General features: G+C 41.6%; 2 protein-coding genes across 3 annotated transcripts in view; one reads left to right on the top strand and one right to left on the bottom strand.

Annotated features, from left to right (window-relative positions):
- The window catches only part of ARFGEF2 (ADP ribosylation factor guanine nucleotide exchange factor 2), a 120138-nt gene that overhangs the window by 89071 nt on the left and 13778 nt on the right, over positions 1-17289 (bottom strand). For both annotated transcript variants that reach the window (XM_060185680.1, XM_007526712.3), the window contains exons 2-5: positions 6438-6468; positions 5495-5618; positions 1253-1399; positions 119-298 (exon numbers count right to left, since the gene is read on the bottom strand). In XM_060185680.1, the coding sequence (XP_060041663.1) occupies positions 119-298; positions 1253-1399; positions 5495-5618; positions 6438-6468 (482 nt within the window). The remainder of the gene's footprint in view (positions 1-118; positions 299-1252; positions 1400-5494; positions 5619-6437; positions 6469-17289) is intronic.
- LOC103116779 (cytochrome c-like) lies at positions 7792-9048 on the top strand. The gene has a single exon (XM_060185684.1). It carries the CDS (start codon positions 7806-7808, stop codon positions 8115-8117), a length of 312 nt encoding a protein of 103 aa, XP_060041667.1. The 5' UTR covers positions 7792-7805; the 3' UTR covers positions 8118-9048.

The raw sequence follows: 17289 nt of genomic DNA on the forward strand, positions 1-17289 counted from the left end.
AAGAGGGACAAATTTTAAAATGCTAAGTGAACCTTCACAAAGCATTGACGCCACACACTAAACAGTTCACTGCAGTGATGATGTCCACCTCCAGTAGCTGATAATTGCAATGACTCACCACTTGGTTTTCCATGCGGGTAAAAATGACGTTCAGCATCTGTGTAAGGGTAGCCTTGGCAGTGGTTTGATTGATGAGATTCTTGCTGGCCAAATAGATATTGTAACATGTCCTAACTGTCTGCAGAATAGTACCCTCATGGATTTCAATATGTGGGGATGTCACTGCAGTCAGAAGAGCCTAAAATAAAGACCCACAACTTTAACCTTCATGAACACTTCCTTCCCTCCCATTCACTTTCTATTGCCAAACTCTTTTATAGGACTTGGCTTTATTTTGATTCAGCTTTATACATTTTAAGAAGATGGTTCTGCAAACTGAACTGGATAATTAATAATAAGAATAAATTCCCTATTGCTCTGAGTTTAAAAACAATGACCAATTCCACAAAATCAAAAGTATTTAAAGTAATTAAACTGCGTTTAAGTTGGTTTCTATCAATTTACTTAGAAAGAAAAAAATTAAGAATACAGATGCTTCTCTCAGGAGAGAAAGTTCTCCAACTAGATCTCACCTGTATGTAACCATAAAATATATTTGTTTCAGTGAGAAGTGAGTTTCCTGGTTCTCTTATGGGCTCTCAAGGGAGTTTTAGGAAAGATACAGCTAAAGCAGCCATCCCTCAAAGTTGATACATTCAAGTTTTAAGATATGGAAAATTGGCCACACCCATCCTGATCCGGATCCTTGGCTAAAACGGCAGTATAAACGTAACAGGGAAGTAGAAGGGAAGACAGAAGATGGGGAGAAAATTGGTAATAAGAGTATCAACAATGGGGAATAATAAAACAAAATAAACAAAAAAAGCAAAGAAAGACTAGCAACAAGAAATGGTTAGAAGTGGCAGATTAGGAGTCCAGAATTTCACAGGGAAGGCCAGGGAATTTCAAAACTCTGGACTTAATTCACTTATCAGCATAACTGTTTACTTTAAAAACATACTTGATTCCACTTTCTTGTCTCAGTCATGCTAATAAATCCTGACATTTAACAAAAGATCTAAATGATGCTTACATTTTCCTGTTCTAGTTCAGCACCATCTTGAGACAACTAACATATGGTAAATGAGAAACCCAAATTCTCAAAGGGGACTAACTTTCTAATTTAGAATCCAGACAAGGCCAACAAAAATACCTTAATTATTTGTAACTGAACTCCTTCATCCGTCTGAGGGCCTTGAAAACAATTGCAAATGGTTTCAACAATCCTGTCGATCAGTCGTTTCCCTGGGGCTCCACTGTCAGGGGCGTTGCCAGTAATGTGTCCATATGCGATGAGTTTCTAAACACAGAAGAAAGAGAGATGAGAAGTGTCTGCTCCTTCAGGACAGTGTCTGCCCACAGCAGCAAAAGGCAGGCAGTGAGCCTGGCCTTTTACTTCCATTTTCCACAGATCCTCTATTCTCCTGGGGCATGGTGGGCACTGTACGCTGAAAATGCAGGGGTTGCCCTGTCTCTGGATGGCAGAAGAGTTCCCACATTGATGGAGTGGCCAATGAAGGCAAGGTGTAAAACAGTCCCCAGCATATAACCACTTGTGTAAAGACCATATGGTATTAAAACTACATATAATATATGGGAGGTGATGCAGTGGCTAAAAAGTTAGACTTTGAACCATAAGATTCTGAGTTTAATCTCTGGCATATGTGCCAGTGTGATGTTCTGGTTTTCTCTCTTCTATCATGTTAACAATAAACCTTAAAAAATGCATTAAAACACCTATCTAGTGAGATCTACATATACTTATATTCATAGCAGCACAATTTGTAATAGCCAAAACTTACAAACAACCCAGATGCCCAACAACAGATGAGTGGATAAGAAGTTGTGTTATATATAAGCAATGGAATATTACTCAGCTGTTAAAAACAGTGAAGTCGTCTCCTTTGCTTCATTTTGGATGGAGCTGGAAGGCATTATGTTAAGTGAGATAAACCAAAATGAGAAGAATGAATACTGGATGATCTCACTTATAGGTGGAACTTAAACAGGGGTGAACAGACAAGGGGGAAAAAAGTGCAACTTGGATTGGGTGAGATGTACTCACCAAAGCAAAAGGCTCTGGATAAAAAGAGGTTGGGAAGGGGTGAAGAGGGCTTTGGGGTCTTGATGTATGATGATGGAAAATGACCCTCAGCTAGGGGTAAGAGGATTCTGCTGACACCTATCACAGGGAGATGAGAAGCTATACTCATGTGTCAACAACCATACTGTAAACCACTTGCCCTCCCCCAATAAAATGGGGGGGGAAGCATAACAGTCGTTGCCTAGAGCTAGGGAGCCCAGAGTTAAATGGGAAGTAGCTGCTGATACACACAGGTTTCTTTGTGAGGTGAAAATGGTGGTGTGAAACTACTGGGCTTTTGGAAAATTCAGAATGCATTTTTGCATACAAAAATACATCATGACTTTTCTGACAATCCAACAGACCATGGTAATGGATATACAACACAGTCAATACATAAAACTCAGAATTTATGAGATAGCTCACTGGGGAAGGTGCCTGCTTTGTCACTGAATAACCCAGGTTTGAGCCCAGTGCCCACTATATTTGGGGAAATTTTGGTGTTGTGGTGTCTTTCTCTCTCTCCCTGTACTTCCCCCTCCCCCTCCACACTCCCAATTCCTTCCTTCCTTTTTTGGTCATCATTAAAGCTTCACTACTCAAGGATAAGTTTTTCTTGTCACTTTATTATTTTTTAACTTTATTTATTTTTATTTGATAGGACAGAGAGAAATTGAGTGGGGAGTCCCGGGAGAGAGGGAGAAAGATACCTGCAGCAGCACCTGGGGATGAGGATCTACAGTTTGAGCCCAAGTCCTTGCACATGTTGACATGTGTACTCAACTGAGTAAGCCACCACCTGGACATATCACTTTATTTTTAATGCCTGAGTTTCCTGGATTTTTTTTTTTTTTCATCTTTTGTTGTTACTGGGGCTTCAACACTATGGACAGTCTTTTTTAGATAGATAGATAGGGATAGTGACAGAAATGGGGAAAAATACCATAGCATTGAAGCTTCCTGCAATGAGGTGGGGGCAGGCTCTGCAAAGCAGGTGCACTGTCCAGGTGGGCTATTTGCTGGCCCAATTTCCTGCATTCTAAAATGAGGACAAAAGTTAAGTACCTTAGAGGTTTGTTGGGACAGTTAAACACAATGAAACACATAAAGAATTTAGCACAGTGCCCAGCACAGGCTGTGTAGTCAATGCATTTTAGTCACTGTTCTTATAACATCAACAACAATAGTTATCAGCACCAACTTCAAAACAGATGAGGCTACAATTAAACTTAGACATACTAAGTTCCCTCTGAAAATGTTCACAGCAACAAATATTTTAGAATAGAAGTAGGACTTAGCTCTGCCATTTAAGAATTCTTGGCTCATGAAATGTTTTGCATAGGACAATCTGCACAGAATTCTATTAAATGAGAAGAATTGCTTCTGTGAAAGAACTGTCGTCAATTTTCAAGTATAGATGTATCAAAGACAGTAAGTATTCAATTAGTGATGCCAAAAATTTGTCATGTCTGCACCACTTAGCAGTCTTATGCCTCAGCAGACATAACCATCAATCATGGCTCTTCTTAAGGTTTTAAAAAGTTGGTCCTCATTATTTGCAGTTTCTGTATTTGCAAATTCACACATTGACTAAAATTAACTTGTAAGCCCCAAATCAATATTTATGGTACCATTTGTGATCATTTGCAGACACCAAGAGCAGTGAAAGAAGTCTTAGTCACTTGGACAGGTTGTGTCTTGTTTTAGTACTCATACTATAGGCATATCATTTTTCATAGCTTATTCAGTGTCATGCTTGCTTGCTTTCTTTTTTTGCATTTTTGCCCATTTTGTTGGTGTTCTTGCCACTTGAAATGGCCTCAAAGCACAGCAATATAGTGATATTTAGCCTGCTTAGGAATAAGAAAGCAGTGATGGACCTGGTGGAGAAATTGTGTGTTGGATAAGCTTTGTTTAGTTGTGTATTACAGAGCTGTTGTCCATGAGTTTAATGCTAATGAACTGATAATTTTTATTAAATAAGGTGTCTTCAACAGAAACTCACATACAGTTGGCAAGATAGCTCACTTGGATAGTGCTCTTGGTTTGTCATGGGCACAACCCCGGCTCAAACCTGGCCTCCATCACTCTGAACGAGGCTTTGGTGTTGTGGTGTTTTTATCTCTCTGTTTTGCTCTCTCTCTCTCTCTCTCTCTCTCTCTCTCTCCCTTCCTTCCTTCCTTCCTTCCTTCCTTCCTTCCTTCCTTCCTTCCTTCCTTCCTTCCTTCCTTCCTTCCTTTCTGGAAAACTTGGGAGTGGTAAAGACCAAGTCGGGGGGGGAAAAAAAAAAGAAAATAGTTCAGTTGACAGACATATTGTGACCAGAGATTCTTAAGAATCTAGTCTTGTATTTCTTCTACAAACAGTTTGCAGTGACATTATTTATTTTTATGTAGTGCTAGAGAATAAACCCTGGGTATGCTCATGCATGTATAATACCACTGCTGAATGAACCTTCCAGACCCAATTTTTCCATTCTTTGGTTCTTCTGCGAGAGAGAGGGAAGGAGAAAAGGATCAACAGACAGAGAAGAGACACCACAGCACCACTCCACCATCCATGGAGTGCTCCCCCAGCACTATCCATGATGCTCCCATGAGGTTTGAGCCAGGGGACAAACCCAGGGTGCCATGTGTGTACTCACTAGGGTAAGCTATCTCTCAGTCCCTACAACAACCTTATACATTACTACAAATAACAAGAATTAACTATATTTACTTTATAATTTAATATAAATTTGATGCCATCAGGAAAAAGGTTGCATAAAAGTACTTTGTGTGCCCATGTGTACTAAATATTCTATTTAATGCGGACGGTTTCATTTAGAAATCAACAAAATACTTCTACAGAAATATATTATTTTAGCTAAGGGGACAGATTCCTCTCTCTGTATCCTTCCCTGACACAAGACTCTCATAAATAATATACTGGATTTTTCCTTTCCTCAATGCCTCTCAGAACAATTGGGTACCAGGGATATTAACTATATATTTGTGTCCAGGAGCAAAGCCCTTCGACACTATCAAATTTATCTTAATTTTAAATCTGGTGCTAATGAATTAATTCAGGGCCTCACACATGTGCAAGACTGCTGAGCAGTCTCCCCAAGTCAATTCTTTTCATTCATTCATGGTGGGGGGCTGGGGGAGGTGGAAAGAGACAGATGAGACACTGTTCCACATTCATTGAGCTTCCCTGGTACTGCCCACAGTGTTCTCATATGCCAGGGCTTAATCCCAGAGCCTAATACCTGGCAATGTGTGTCTCTATCAGGTGAACCATTTCCCAGCCCATCAAGTTTAAATATGGTACCTGCAAACAGTCAAGGGATGTGCTGACCACGCGTGGGGACTTGGACTGGCAAGCTAGCTCGAATGGCAGGAAATACTTGTCGGCTTCAATGAAGTTTGCCTTTGGTGGTGCAGCTGCGCCAAGCCTGGGAAAAACCAAAAGAGGACCAGAGAAGCAAAACAAAAAAAGAGAGCCTGCTTTACCCAAAGTTCACTCTAACCTCCCATCCCACTTACAATGATATCATTAGAATGCTGTAAGCTATGAACTGTGGAGTTGAGCCTGCATTAGGATAAAACACTGCAGTGCCACATGCAGAAAGCAAGGCTTCTGACCAGAGAGCTGTAGTGAGAGCAGGCTAGACTCAGCCATGGCAGAGCTGTACTTCTGAAATATGACTGACTTTATTACTCTGAAGATAAGGAGCAACCACTTACATGACAGCTGTCCTACTGCCTAAGGAAGCATGACATACAAGACAAGGACTTTGCCTCTTCTGTCAAATAAAAGCACAGCATACTTGACCCTCTTGATTCTTTCCTCTAAACTCCCAAGTTACTGAGTTTTTAACTAGTTAACCTAGTATTGGTTCATATGGAGTTCAGTTATGTGCCCAGCACTGCTAGAAAAGGTTATGTACTATTTCTGAGGATCAGAAATATGAGAAAACATACAGAGAAAAGATTCATGTGGCCACCACATGGTCCTTCAATACTCTTATTTTTTACAAAAAGATTTTCATTATCTTTACTTATTTATTGGATAGAGACAACCAGAAATCAAGAAGGAAGGGGGTGATAGAGAGGGAGAGAGTAAGCAAGACCTGCAAAGCTTCCCCCCCTGCAACCTTCCCAACTGGGGACTCAAACCTGGATCCTTGTGCATTATAACGTGCGCCCAAGGGGTGCCACTACCTGGCCCCTTTAATACTCTATTTCAGCAAGGAGAAAGTGCCCCAGCTTACCTCTGCTTTTCTATCTCTGCTTTAATTTCATCTAGTGGGAAAGAAAGAAGGACATGTTAGTAGCATGCAATATTTACATTAAAAATTACTAAAGGATATTTAGAACTATTAAAAACAATGTTTACGAGGTATTTAAATTCAGAAATGCTGACATGAGGTGACAGAAAATAACTCTAGTAACAATTATAATACCAAATATATAGCAGTGCCTATGTGCCAGACACCGTTCTAAGTGCTTTGCATATCTTGTTTTAGCTAATTCTAACATCGATCACATAAGTACCATTACCTCCATTCTGCTATGAAGCAGGATTTCTTAGCCTCAGCAGTACTGACATTTGGGAACTAACAATTCACTATGGGGCCATCCTGTGCACTGTAGCACACTTAGCCTCACCTCTGGCCTCTAACCATTGAATGCCAGTAGCACTCCCTTGCAGTTTTGAGAACCAAAAATGTCTCTCAACAAATCGAGTATGCCCTGGGGTAAAAGTGCTCCAGTAGGGAATTACTGGTTTAGATGAAGAAGCCAAGCTACAGAAAGGTTAGGTAACTTGCCTATTTACATAACAAAGTTCAAACTGGAGAACCAGAACTGGAACTCAGGTATTTCGGCTCCACAGTCCATGTTCTGGCTATTTCTCTATTCTGCACAATAAATGTTTTATATTATTATTATTATTATTATTATTATTATTATTATTATTTTGCCTCCAGGGTTGTCGCTGGGACTAGGTGCCTGCACCACGAATCCAACGCTCCTGGAGGCTTTTTATTTTCCCCTTTTGTTGCCCTTGTTGACGTTTTATTTTTTTAAGATCAGGTGGTGCTGGGGATTGAACCTGGGACCTCAGAGCCTCAAGCTTAAAAAGCTTTTGCATAATCATTATGCTGTCTCCCCAGCCCTCAAAATAAACTTTTTAAACACTAATGATAGCTAACACAATATTACGGTGTTATAAAATAACATATACTATAATGTTGTACCCTATTGCATGATATACAGTAAGTAATTACTGTATTATGCAATGCAGTAACATCTCAACTATGTAAAAATGAACATATGAGATTGGAAATGAATATAACAAAACACTGAAAGTTATCTAAGAAGCAGGATATTTTTTTCTTTCTCCTTCTCCCCACTTTTAAAAAGCATAAACATTTTTTAAAATAACAATTGTTAAGGGGCCAAGCAATGGTGCATTTGGGAGAGCACACACATTACCGTGCACAAGGGCCTAGATTCAAGATCCTGGTCCCTACTTACAGGGGGGCGAGCTTCAGAAGCAGTGATGTAGCTAAAGAGTGGGATGGCCGGCTGGTGATGGGTAGTGTTTGGCTATTGCTCGAGGAAAGAGTGATTTAAAAATGGGTAATGTTGACAAGGGCAAGAAGATTTTTGTCCAGAAATGTGCCCAGTGCCATGCTGTGGAAAAGGGAGGCAAACACAAGACTGGACGAAATCTCCATGGTCTTTTTGGACGAACGACAGACCAGGCTGCTGGACTCTCTTACATGGATGCCAACAAGAACAAAGGCACCACTTGGGGAGAGGAGACACTGATGGAGTACTTGGAGAATCCCAAGAAGTACATCCCTGGAACAAAAATGATCTTTGCTGGCATTAAGAAGAAATCAGAAAGAGCAGAGTTTATAGCTTATCTCAAAAAAAGCTACTAATGAGTAATAGTTGGCACTACCTTACTTATTACAGAATAGAAAATTCTCACGACTTTTTTATGTGTACCATATTTAAATTGATCTCATACACCAGAATTCAGATCATGGATGGCAGATCGAATGTTTTTGTCAGACGATACTTATTTAAATAAGATTGGCTTGTGGTTAAATGAATATGATCAGCGTTTTGGATTTTGATAACCCCAGTTCTGCAACTGCAATCACCCTTCTCTTTGTAAAAATATAATTGGATTTGTGCTCAAATTCTCAAAGATGCTGAACGCCATCTCAAAACTTACAGGAAATTGGTTTTGTGTTTAGATTTATATAACTGGTTGATATAATTAAATACTGTGGAAATCCCTTCACTGTCTCAGAAAAAAGAAAAAAAACCCAGAAAAGTAGTACTGAAGGTGTTTCTCTATCTCCCTCTCCCATCTCAATTTCTCTCTGTCCTGTCAAGTAAGAAATAGAAAATTAAAGAAAGTTAAACATTTTAAGAAGTTTTCGTAAACTAAATATGCATAATATAAAATGTATCTCCTTATCCATTTTTTTAAATTTTTTAATTTTTATATTTATTTTATTTATTCCCTTTTGTTGCCCTTGTTGTTTTATTGTAGTTATTATTGTTGTTGTCGTTGTTGGATAGGACAGAGAGAAATGGAGAGAGGGAGGGGAAGACAGAGAGGAGGAGAGAAAGATAGACACCTTCACCACCTGTGAAGCGACTCCCCTGCAGGTGGGGAGCCGGGGTTCGAACCGGGATCTTTATGCCGGTCCTTGTGCTTTGCGCCACCTGCGCTTAGCCCGTTGCACTACAGCCCGACTCCCTCCTTATCCATTTTTTAGGAGAGACATTAAAGCACTGGTCCACCATTAATGGAGTTCTCTCAGTATTCCCACGTGGTACCACGGACTGAATCCAGGGCTACATAAATGTTAAGGTCTGAACTTTACTCACTGAACAACTTCTCAGACCCCAACTTAACCTATCTCAAGTCTATGTTTCAGCAGTACTAAGTAATGTATTTGTATGGTTGTAATGAGACATATCCTTTTTTTTTTTTTTTTTATCACCAGGGTTATTGCTGGAGCTAAAGCCTTCAAGAGGAATCTACTGCTTCTAGTGGCCCTTTTCCTTTTCCTTTCTTTTTTTGAAACAGAGAAACTGAAAGGAAAGTGGGATGAGCGAGGAAGAGAGATACCTGCAGCACTTCTCCACTGACCATGAAGCTTCTGCTCCCTACATGTGGGAGCTGGAGGCTTGAACCTTGTACACAGTAGCATGTACACTCTAACAGGTGTACGAGTGCTTGGCCCTTGGCATATATACATATATCTTGCTGGGGCTTGGTGCTGGAACTACAAATCGACTTCCAGCAGGCATTTTCCTTTAAAAGTTTTATTTTATTGATGATAGAGAGATATGGACAGAGAGAGAGAAAGAGAGAGAGAGAGAGAGAGAGACCTACTTGTGAAGCTTCAGGTGTGAAGCTTCAGGTGTGAAGCTGCAGGTGTGAAGCTGCAGGTGGGGATAGGGGTTTGAATCCAGGTTCTTGAATATGGTAATGTGTGCCCTCCACCCAGGCACAACTTTTTTAATACTATGTATGGCTCAAATAAACTGCTTTGTAGGTTGCCTGGCCTGAAGTTATACATTTGCAAACTTTGCTTTAATGGAAAGAGAAGAATCAAGGAGAAAAGTCTTCAGGGACTACAAAAAAGCAACTGCAGGAGATAAAAGAGGCTTTTGTATACGCTAAATGTTGCTCTACTACAGAGTAACTAAGGTGTCAGAGGACCAAGCCAAACTCCACTGAAGTTTACAACTGAAGAAACACAATCTGGAGAGGTTATAAGCTAGCAAGTGGTGAAATTGGGCTTTGAGCCAGAAAATTAGATTCCAGAACCCATGTTTATAACTTCTTAGGTACCTTGACTCCCATAGAAGTATGTGGGATTACTTTACAAACTATAAACATGATTAAAATGCTGACTTTGCTATCACAAATACAAACCCTGGCCAGTTTCAAGTGGTAATGTTTGTAATGCTTCTGGGATCTCATCTGGCCTTGGGAAGCTATTTACAACCTGGCACTGGAATCTTCCCATCTCTTCTCCTGGCTGACTCTACCAGAACCATACCAAGGTGCACCCTGGTTTTCCAATAGGAATCAACAAGGATCACTGCTACTGGCAGCAGCACTAGTGAAGCATGAATAGGAAAGAAGTAACTACTAGGTCAGCTGCTGTAGAAGGCAAGCTGCAAACCCTAGATTCACAGGCTTTTAGTCTCCTCATTTATACTGGAATATTACCACAAAAATTAGAGAGAGTTGTACTTTCTAGACCACTCAACCAAAGTAAAAAAAAGTCTTGAAAAATCCTGTACTAGTTACAGCAGGGTTTCAGATGATGGGACATCTCTGGTGGGGCAAGAAGAAGCAGCTGGCACAACCCAGCTTTTTGTGGATCATTCTGGTGTTGCCTTGGGTTTAAAGAGGAGAATGGATGGACATGTAGAAACAGGGAAGCCAATCCAGAGGCTCTGCTAGTAATCTCGGCAGGCAGTGATGTGGGACTGGACCACAGAAGAGGCTGTGGGGGGTAGATAAAAGTTTGGATGGCACCATAACGGTCAAATTTTATCAAGTGGTCCAACTTAACAGCCAGAGCCTGGATTTAATAAAACAAGACTATTATAAAGAGGCAGAAGGGACAGAGAAAAGGTATGTGGCAGGATGTTTAAAGAGCTTGACTGGTATGTTGGGAAAATAAGAAAAGTCTGAGGTTTCTTTTCTTTTTTTTAAGAATTTATTTATTTATTCCTGAGAAAGATAGGAGAGAGAAAGAACCAGACATCACTCTGGTACATGTGCTGCCAGGGACTGTACTCAGGACCTCATGCTTGAGAGCCCAATGCTTTATCGACTGCGCCACCTCCCGGACCACTGAGGTTTCTTTTATTTTCTTAAAGATTTAATTATTAATGATAGAACCACACCATCATCACTCTGTCAAATAGGATGTCAATGACTGAACTTGAGATCTCATACTTGCAATTCCAGTACCTTATCCATTGTATTACCACTCAGATTATACAAGTTTGAGTCCCGGCATAAATATCTATGAACTGAAATAATGCCAGGTGGATTATTAAACTTTCCTGAGTCTTAATTTCACTCTAAAAAATGAGGATAAAAAGTAACTTCATGTATCCCAGTAACTGCAATTGTTAAGTGCAGACGATTCTCTGGGCAAAGGTACTGTCAGATGAATGACTAAAGCATTGTCTGGCATATAGCAGATAGTCCATAATTGTCATTTTTCTTGCTTTTAACCAATTTATTTTTATTTATTGTTTTTTAAATCTTTTTGCGTTATCTTTAGTTATTGGATAGACATCCAGAAATCAAGAGGTAAGGGGGAGAGAGAGAGAGAGAGACAGAGAGACACCTACAGCACTGGCATAAGGATCCTGGTTCGAGCCCCTGGCTCCCCACCTGCTGGGGAGTCGCTTTACAGGTGGTGAAGCAGGTCTGCAAGTGTCTTTCTTTCTCTCCCCGTCTGTGTCTTCCCCTCCACTCTCCATTTCTCTTTGTCCTATCCAACAATGACAACATCAATAACAACAATATAACAAAAAAAAAAAAAAAAGGGCAACAAAAGGGAATAAATAAATAGAAATTTTTAAGAATCTTCAAAAAAAAAAAAAAAGCACCCAGTGTCCACGGAGAGAGACTCAACTCAGGCCTGAGGCACCAGAACAGTGATCATTTCAACTTCATCAGTCTGGACCATTGTCTGGGTTGTCAGTAAGAGGAAACTACAGCCCACCCAACCCTCTCTCACCATGACACCGCTAGCAATAAACAAGATAAAATAACTTAAACCTGAACACAAAGGTCTGAAAGTTGGTGTCTGAACCAGAGGTTGTAATGGGTTTTCTTTTTTATTATTTATTATTAATCTTTATTTATTGGATAGAAACAGCCAGAAATCAAGAGGGAGGGTGTGATAGAGAGGGAGAGAGACAGAGAGACACCTGCAGCCCTGCTTCACCACTCGTAAAGCTTTCCCCCTGCAGGTGGGGACCAGGGGCTCGAACCCAGGTGCTTGCACATTGTAATACATGCACTCAACCAGGTGTGCCACCACCTGGCCCCTGTAATGGATTTTCTTGTACTCTTGAATATACAAAGACAAAAAGAGATTCTGATGTAGAAATTGCTCAAGCTGGAGTCAGTGTGCTCACTGAAAAGAAAGCACAGCTACCACTTTAGGAACAGAAGTGGACCATGCTGAAGAAGAATTATCCATTGAGTTTGTGTTTAATGACCTAAACATCAAATGAACACGTGGCTGTGGCAAAAGCTTTTTTGACTACCTCGAACTACTCTAACTGTAAACCTCTGGAAGCCCTGGGCCTGCTGAAGAAATCACATGAGTTGAATGCTTAAGGTTTATAATGTATGGCTGCCTTGTGAGAAAAATAAACTGGTGCATTCTGAAAATGAAGAAAAAAATATTTATTTGAGACAAAGAGAATGGGGGGGGCAAAGCATTGCTCTAACACATGTGGTGCTGGGGTTTGACCTCAGGACCTTATGCCAGAGGTTTCCAACACCCCATCCACTTTGCTGTCTCCCAGGCTGCTCTTGCTTTTATTGTATAACATGAGTCAGGAGTGGGGATGACAGCATAATAGCTATGCAAAAAGACTCTCATGTCTGAGGTTCTGAGGTCCCAAGTTCAATCCCCACCACCACCATATGCCAGAGCTGAGTAGTGCTCTGAAAAAAAAGAAAAAAAAAGTCAGGGGGTGGTGAAATAGCTCACTTGTTTTGCTGTGTGCACAATCCAAGTTTGACCCCGGGCCCTACTACACTGAAGGAAATTTTGGTACTGTGGTCTCTTTTAATTCTGTCTGTTCTCTATCTTAGAGAGAGAGGCAGCAATGGTGCAAAAACTCTAGTGCCATCAGTAGAATCAAAAGCATCTTCCCAGAAAATATTTTTAGTCCACCTACATGTTAACTATCAGGGTCAGGCAAAAATTACTAAAGTCATGGGCCTCTTGGAACATGCCTAAAATATCTATTTCCTAGCTTCTTCCTATCTGGAGACCACTAATTTCACCTGCTTTATTCCTACTTTTGGGTTCCTGTTTATATTAAAATTTTGTCCTGCTTTATATCTTACCATCTTTCAGTCACCAAGTTGCACACACTACTATGATTCTATCCTGATTTCCCTGGGCAGACCATCTCACCAAGGTGTCCCAGAACCTCACCTCTCCAGAACCTTACCCCATTAGGGAAAGACAGAAACAGACTGTGGGTATGGATTGACCTGTCAATGTCTACGTACAGGAAAGAAGCAGTGACAGAAGCCAGACCTTCCACCTTCTGCATCATTTAAAGAATGTTGGTCCATCCTCCCGAAGGACAAAGAATAGGAAAGTTTCTGGTGGAGGGGATGGGACACAGAACTCTGGTGATAAAAACTGTATGGAATTATACTCCTGTTATCTTACAATCTTGTTAATCATTATTAAATCATTAATAAATTAAAAAAAATAAAAGTCAGTTAAAAAGGAAATCAGTGGAATCCAAATCATAATCATCACAAATGGCATTCAACAGAGGCAGGTACCAACTGGGTGCTCACCACAGTCCAGGAAGGTCAGAGAGTTTTTGGCTGTAACTACTATACAGGTTAGAGGTATGGACATACAGAGTGACATGGCTTGGTGATAGTCACAGCCAGAAAGTCTACCGCATCAACAGGCTTCACACCCTGCTGTCTGCTCCAAAGAAGGCCCTCCACAGCTCCTAAATGATGATGAGCAAAGCAGAGAAGCAAATGGTAGGGCACACCTGTTCCAGTTTATTGCTCCACATCTTAGCAGGCACTGTTCTCCCAACTGCCAGCTGGACAATTGGCAGCAATAAAAGAGCAGACTGGAAAGAAGGGAGTCTTGAGTGGGTTGGGCAGCTTCAGTTAAAGAGCTATGCTGTAGGGGCTGGGTGGTGGCACAACCAGTAGAGCACACACATTACCATGCATGAGAACCTGAACTTCTGGTGCCCATCTGCAGGGGGGGGAGAAGCTTCATGAACAGTGGAACAGTGCTACAGGCTTTTCTCTTTCTATGTCCCCCCCTCCCCCATCTCACCCTCTGTCAAAGAAAGAAAGAAAAGAAAAATGAAGGGAAAAAACCGGGAACAATGGAAGTGTTGTGTAGGCAACTGAGTCTGAAGCATGCTTTAAAAATTTTTTTTTTATTATCTTTATTTACTGGTAGAGATAGCCAAGAATTGAGAGGGAAGGGGGAGGTTGAGAGGGAGAGGGAGAGACAGAAACCTGTAGCCCTGCTTCACCACTTGCAAAGCTTTCCCCTGCAGGTGGGGACCAGTGGCTTTAACCTGGATCTTTGCACATTGCAACATGTGCACTCAGCTAGGTGCACCACCACCTAGTCCTGGCAGGCTGTATTCCAGAGAAATTGTTTTACTGTCCTCTACATATCTCTCTGGTCACATACCCACATGCATCATGGACTCTGGCACTGATATACACTCTCTCAAGCTGAGTCTAACAAGGATCATCACCAGCCTCCACAATCCTGTCACTACCCAACCCCCACAAGGTCACACAATGCCCCTTCTGCTCTTCACCTCTCCTCATAGATCTGCTCTGTCGCTCCCTGCAATGCAAACCAAATACCATCCATTAATCAATCCATTCATCCCTCCTCCCACTACCTCATCCTGAACTTGGTCCCCATGTGGCACCTGTTTCTATGTGACATATTCAGCTCCCTCTGTCCCCTGTCCACAACCTCCTTCCCCACAACTGACCTAGTCAAGTGGTAGGGACCCACTTGAAGCTCCCAGAAGAAACTTTCTTTTAACTGTCAGATTCCCCTGCCCCCTTTCTTTTTTTAGACAGAGGCAGAGAGATAGATAGGCAAAGAGAGAAAGTGAAGAGACCACAGCACCAAAGCTCCCTACAATGCAGTGGGGGCCAATTCTTGAACCTGGGTTGTGGACGCGGCAAAGCAGAGCACTGGCCAAGTGAGATATTTCACCGGCCCTGGACTGTCAGATCTTGACAAGAAGCTTTCCCTTCCCCTTTCTAAGATGGATCCCACCAGCAAGATTAGTATATGAAAGCTAGACAATCAATAGCTCTGACTCTCCTTTAAGTCTTTTGACAAAAGCCCAAGCTTATATATTCCTAACACCCCTTTGGGTCTGCCTCCACCAGTCTGACACTGGGGCAAGGTGGCAGCTCTCAAGCCACATCACCAGTCACACACAGAACCATGAACACTATCAGTTTTGAACTATCCACAGTGACTACTGCTTACTTTCTCTCCTCTTCTCAAACACTCCCATCTCTCCTCTTAATCATGGCCATTCCTCTTTACTCATAACGGATGACGTGGCTTCCCACTGCAAGCAGAAATTAGAAACTGCCACAAGAAGACTCCCTCAATTTATAAGCTGACCTATAGGTGGTATCCAACCCCACCACCTCTGTAGTCTCCCACCCTTACCTGCTTTCTCAGGAACTTCGTGCTCTCTGTACTGTCTGGAATCTCATCACTTCTCACCACACCAGACTACGAGGTGGTGACCCCACCCCAAGTCACCCACATTTCCCACCTGGACCACCACAACAGCCTCTTCACTGAGTTCACTACATCAGTTCTTATGTCCCTCCCGCAGCAGTTTTTCTCCACAGAGCAGCCAGAGGGATTCCCCTTAAATGGAAATCAGGTTACATCTGTTCAAAACAGATCGTCCACAACCCTTATACTGTAAATCAGATTGTATCTGTTCCTTTGCTCAGAACTCTCCATGGCTTCCCACCTCACTCTAAGTGAAATACAAAATCTTGCATCCCAGTGGTGCAGTGAGTAAAACATTGGATTCTCAGGCATGAGGTTCCGAGTTTGATCTCTGGCACTGCATGTGCCAGAGTGATGCTCTGGTTCCCCCTTTCCCAAAAAACAAAACAATACATCTTGTACCAAGAAGGTAACATAATGGTTATGCAAAAAGGTTTTCAAGCCTGAGGTTCTAAGAAATCAGGTTCAGAGCTCAGTAGCTCTATGGTTTAAATAAAAGTAAATATTAAATAAATGAATCTTTACAAAAAAAATTCAAAACCTTAACTCTGGTCTGCAAGCCTTTGTAAGAGTTGGCCCTCTGCTAGCCCCCAGCCTAACTGTTATACACTTCTGTTACAGGACCTCTGCCCTTGCTTTTACTTCTTGGAACGCCACCCCTCAACATACACAAGGGTCACTCCTTCATTTCCTTCAGGTTACTGCTCAGATATCACTTTTTCAGAAGAAAACTTCCCTCATCATCTAAAACAGGTACCCTAAGGCCTGGGAGGTGATGAAGAGGATGGAGTGTTGGACCTTCAAGCATATAGTCCCAGATTTGATTCACAGCATTGCACATGCTGGAGTGATGCTCTGGTTCTCTAATTAATAAGTGAACAAATCTTTTTTTTTTTTTTTTAAAGCCACTCTTTCCTGGTCATTCTTTATCCCTTTTCCAGTTTTTTTCCATGTCATTCTTGATTTTTCTTTTTTTAAAAAAGTTTATTTTATTTCATAGGGTAAAAAGAAATTAAGAAGGAAGGAGGATAAAGAGGGAGAGAGGGAAAGAGAAACACCTGCAGTTCTGCTTCACCATTCATGAAGCTTCCCTCTTGCTAGTGGGGCTGGGGGCCTAAACCTGGGTCCTAACACATGATAGCATGTGCATTTAACCAGATGTGTCACCATCCACCCCCACCCTGGTTTATTTTTCTAATCTTTCTTCACAGTATTTACCACCCAAAACATATTATATATTAATACATTATCTGTCTTACCCAGTAAAATACAAAAATCTATGAAAACAGAGACCCTGTCTGGATCTGACCACTGCTAGATTCCTAGCACCCAGGAATGCTTAGACATACAGTATATTCGGGGAGTCGGGCTGCAGCGCGGCGGGTTAAGCGCAGGTGGCGCAAAGCACAAGGACCGGCATAAGGATCCCGGTTCGAACCCTGGCTCCCCACCTGCAGGGGAGTCGCTTCACAGGCGGTGAAGCAGGTCTGCAGGTGTCTATCTTTCTCTCCTCCTCTCTGTCTTCCCCTCC

This window comes from Erinaceus europaeus, chromosome 1, assembly GCF_950295315.1.
Source record: "Erinaceus europaeus chromosome 1, mEriEur2.1, whole genome shotgun sequence".
Taxonomy (NCBI): domain Eukaryota; kingdom Metazoa; phylum Chordata; class Mammalia; order Eulipotyphla; family Erinaceidae; genus Erinaceus; species Erinaceus europaeus.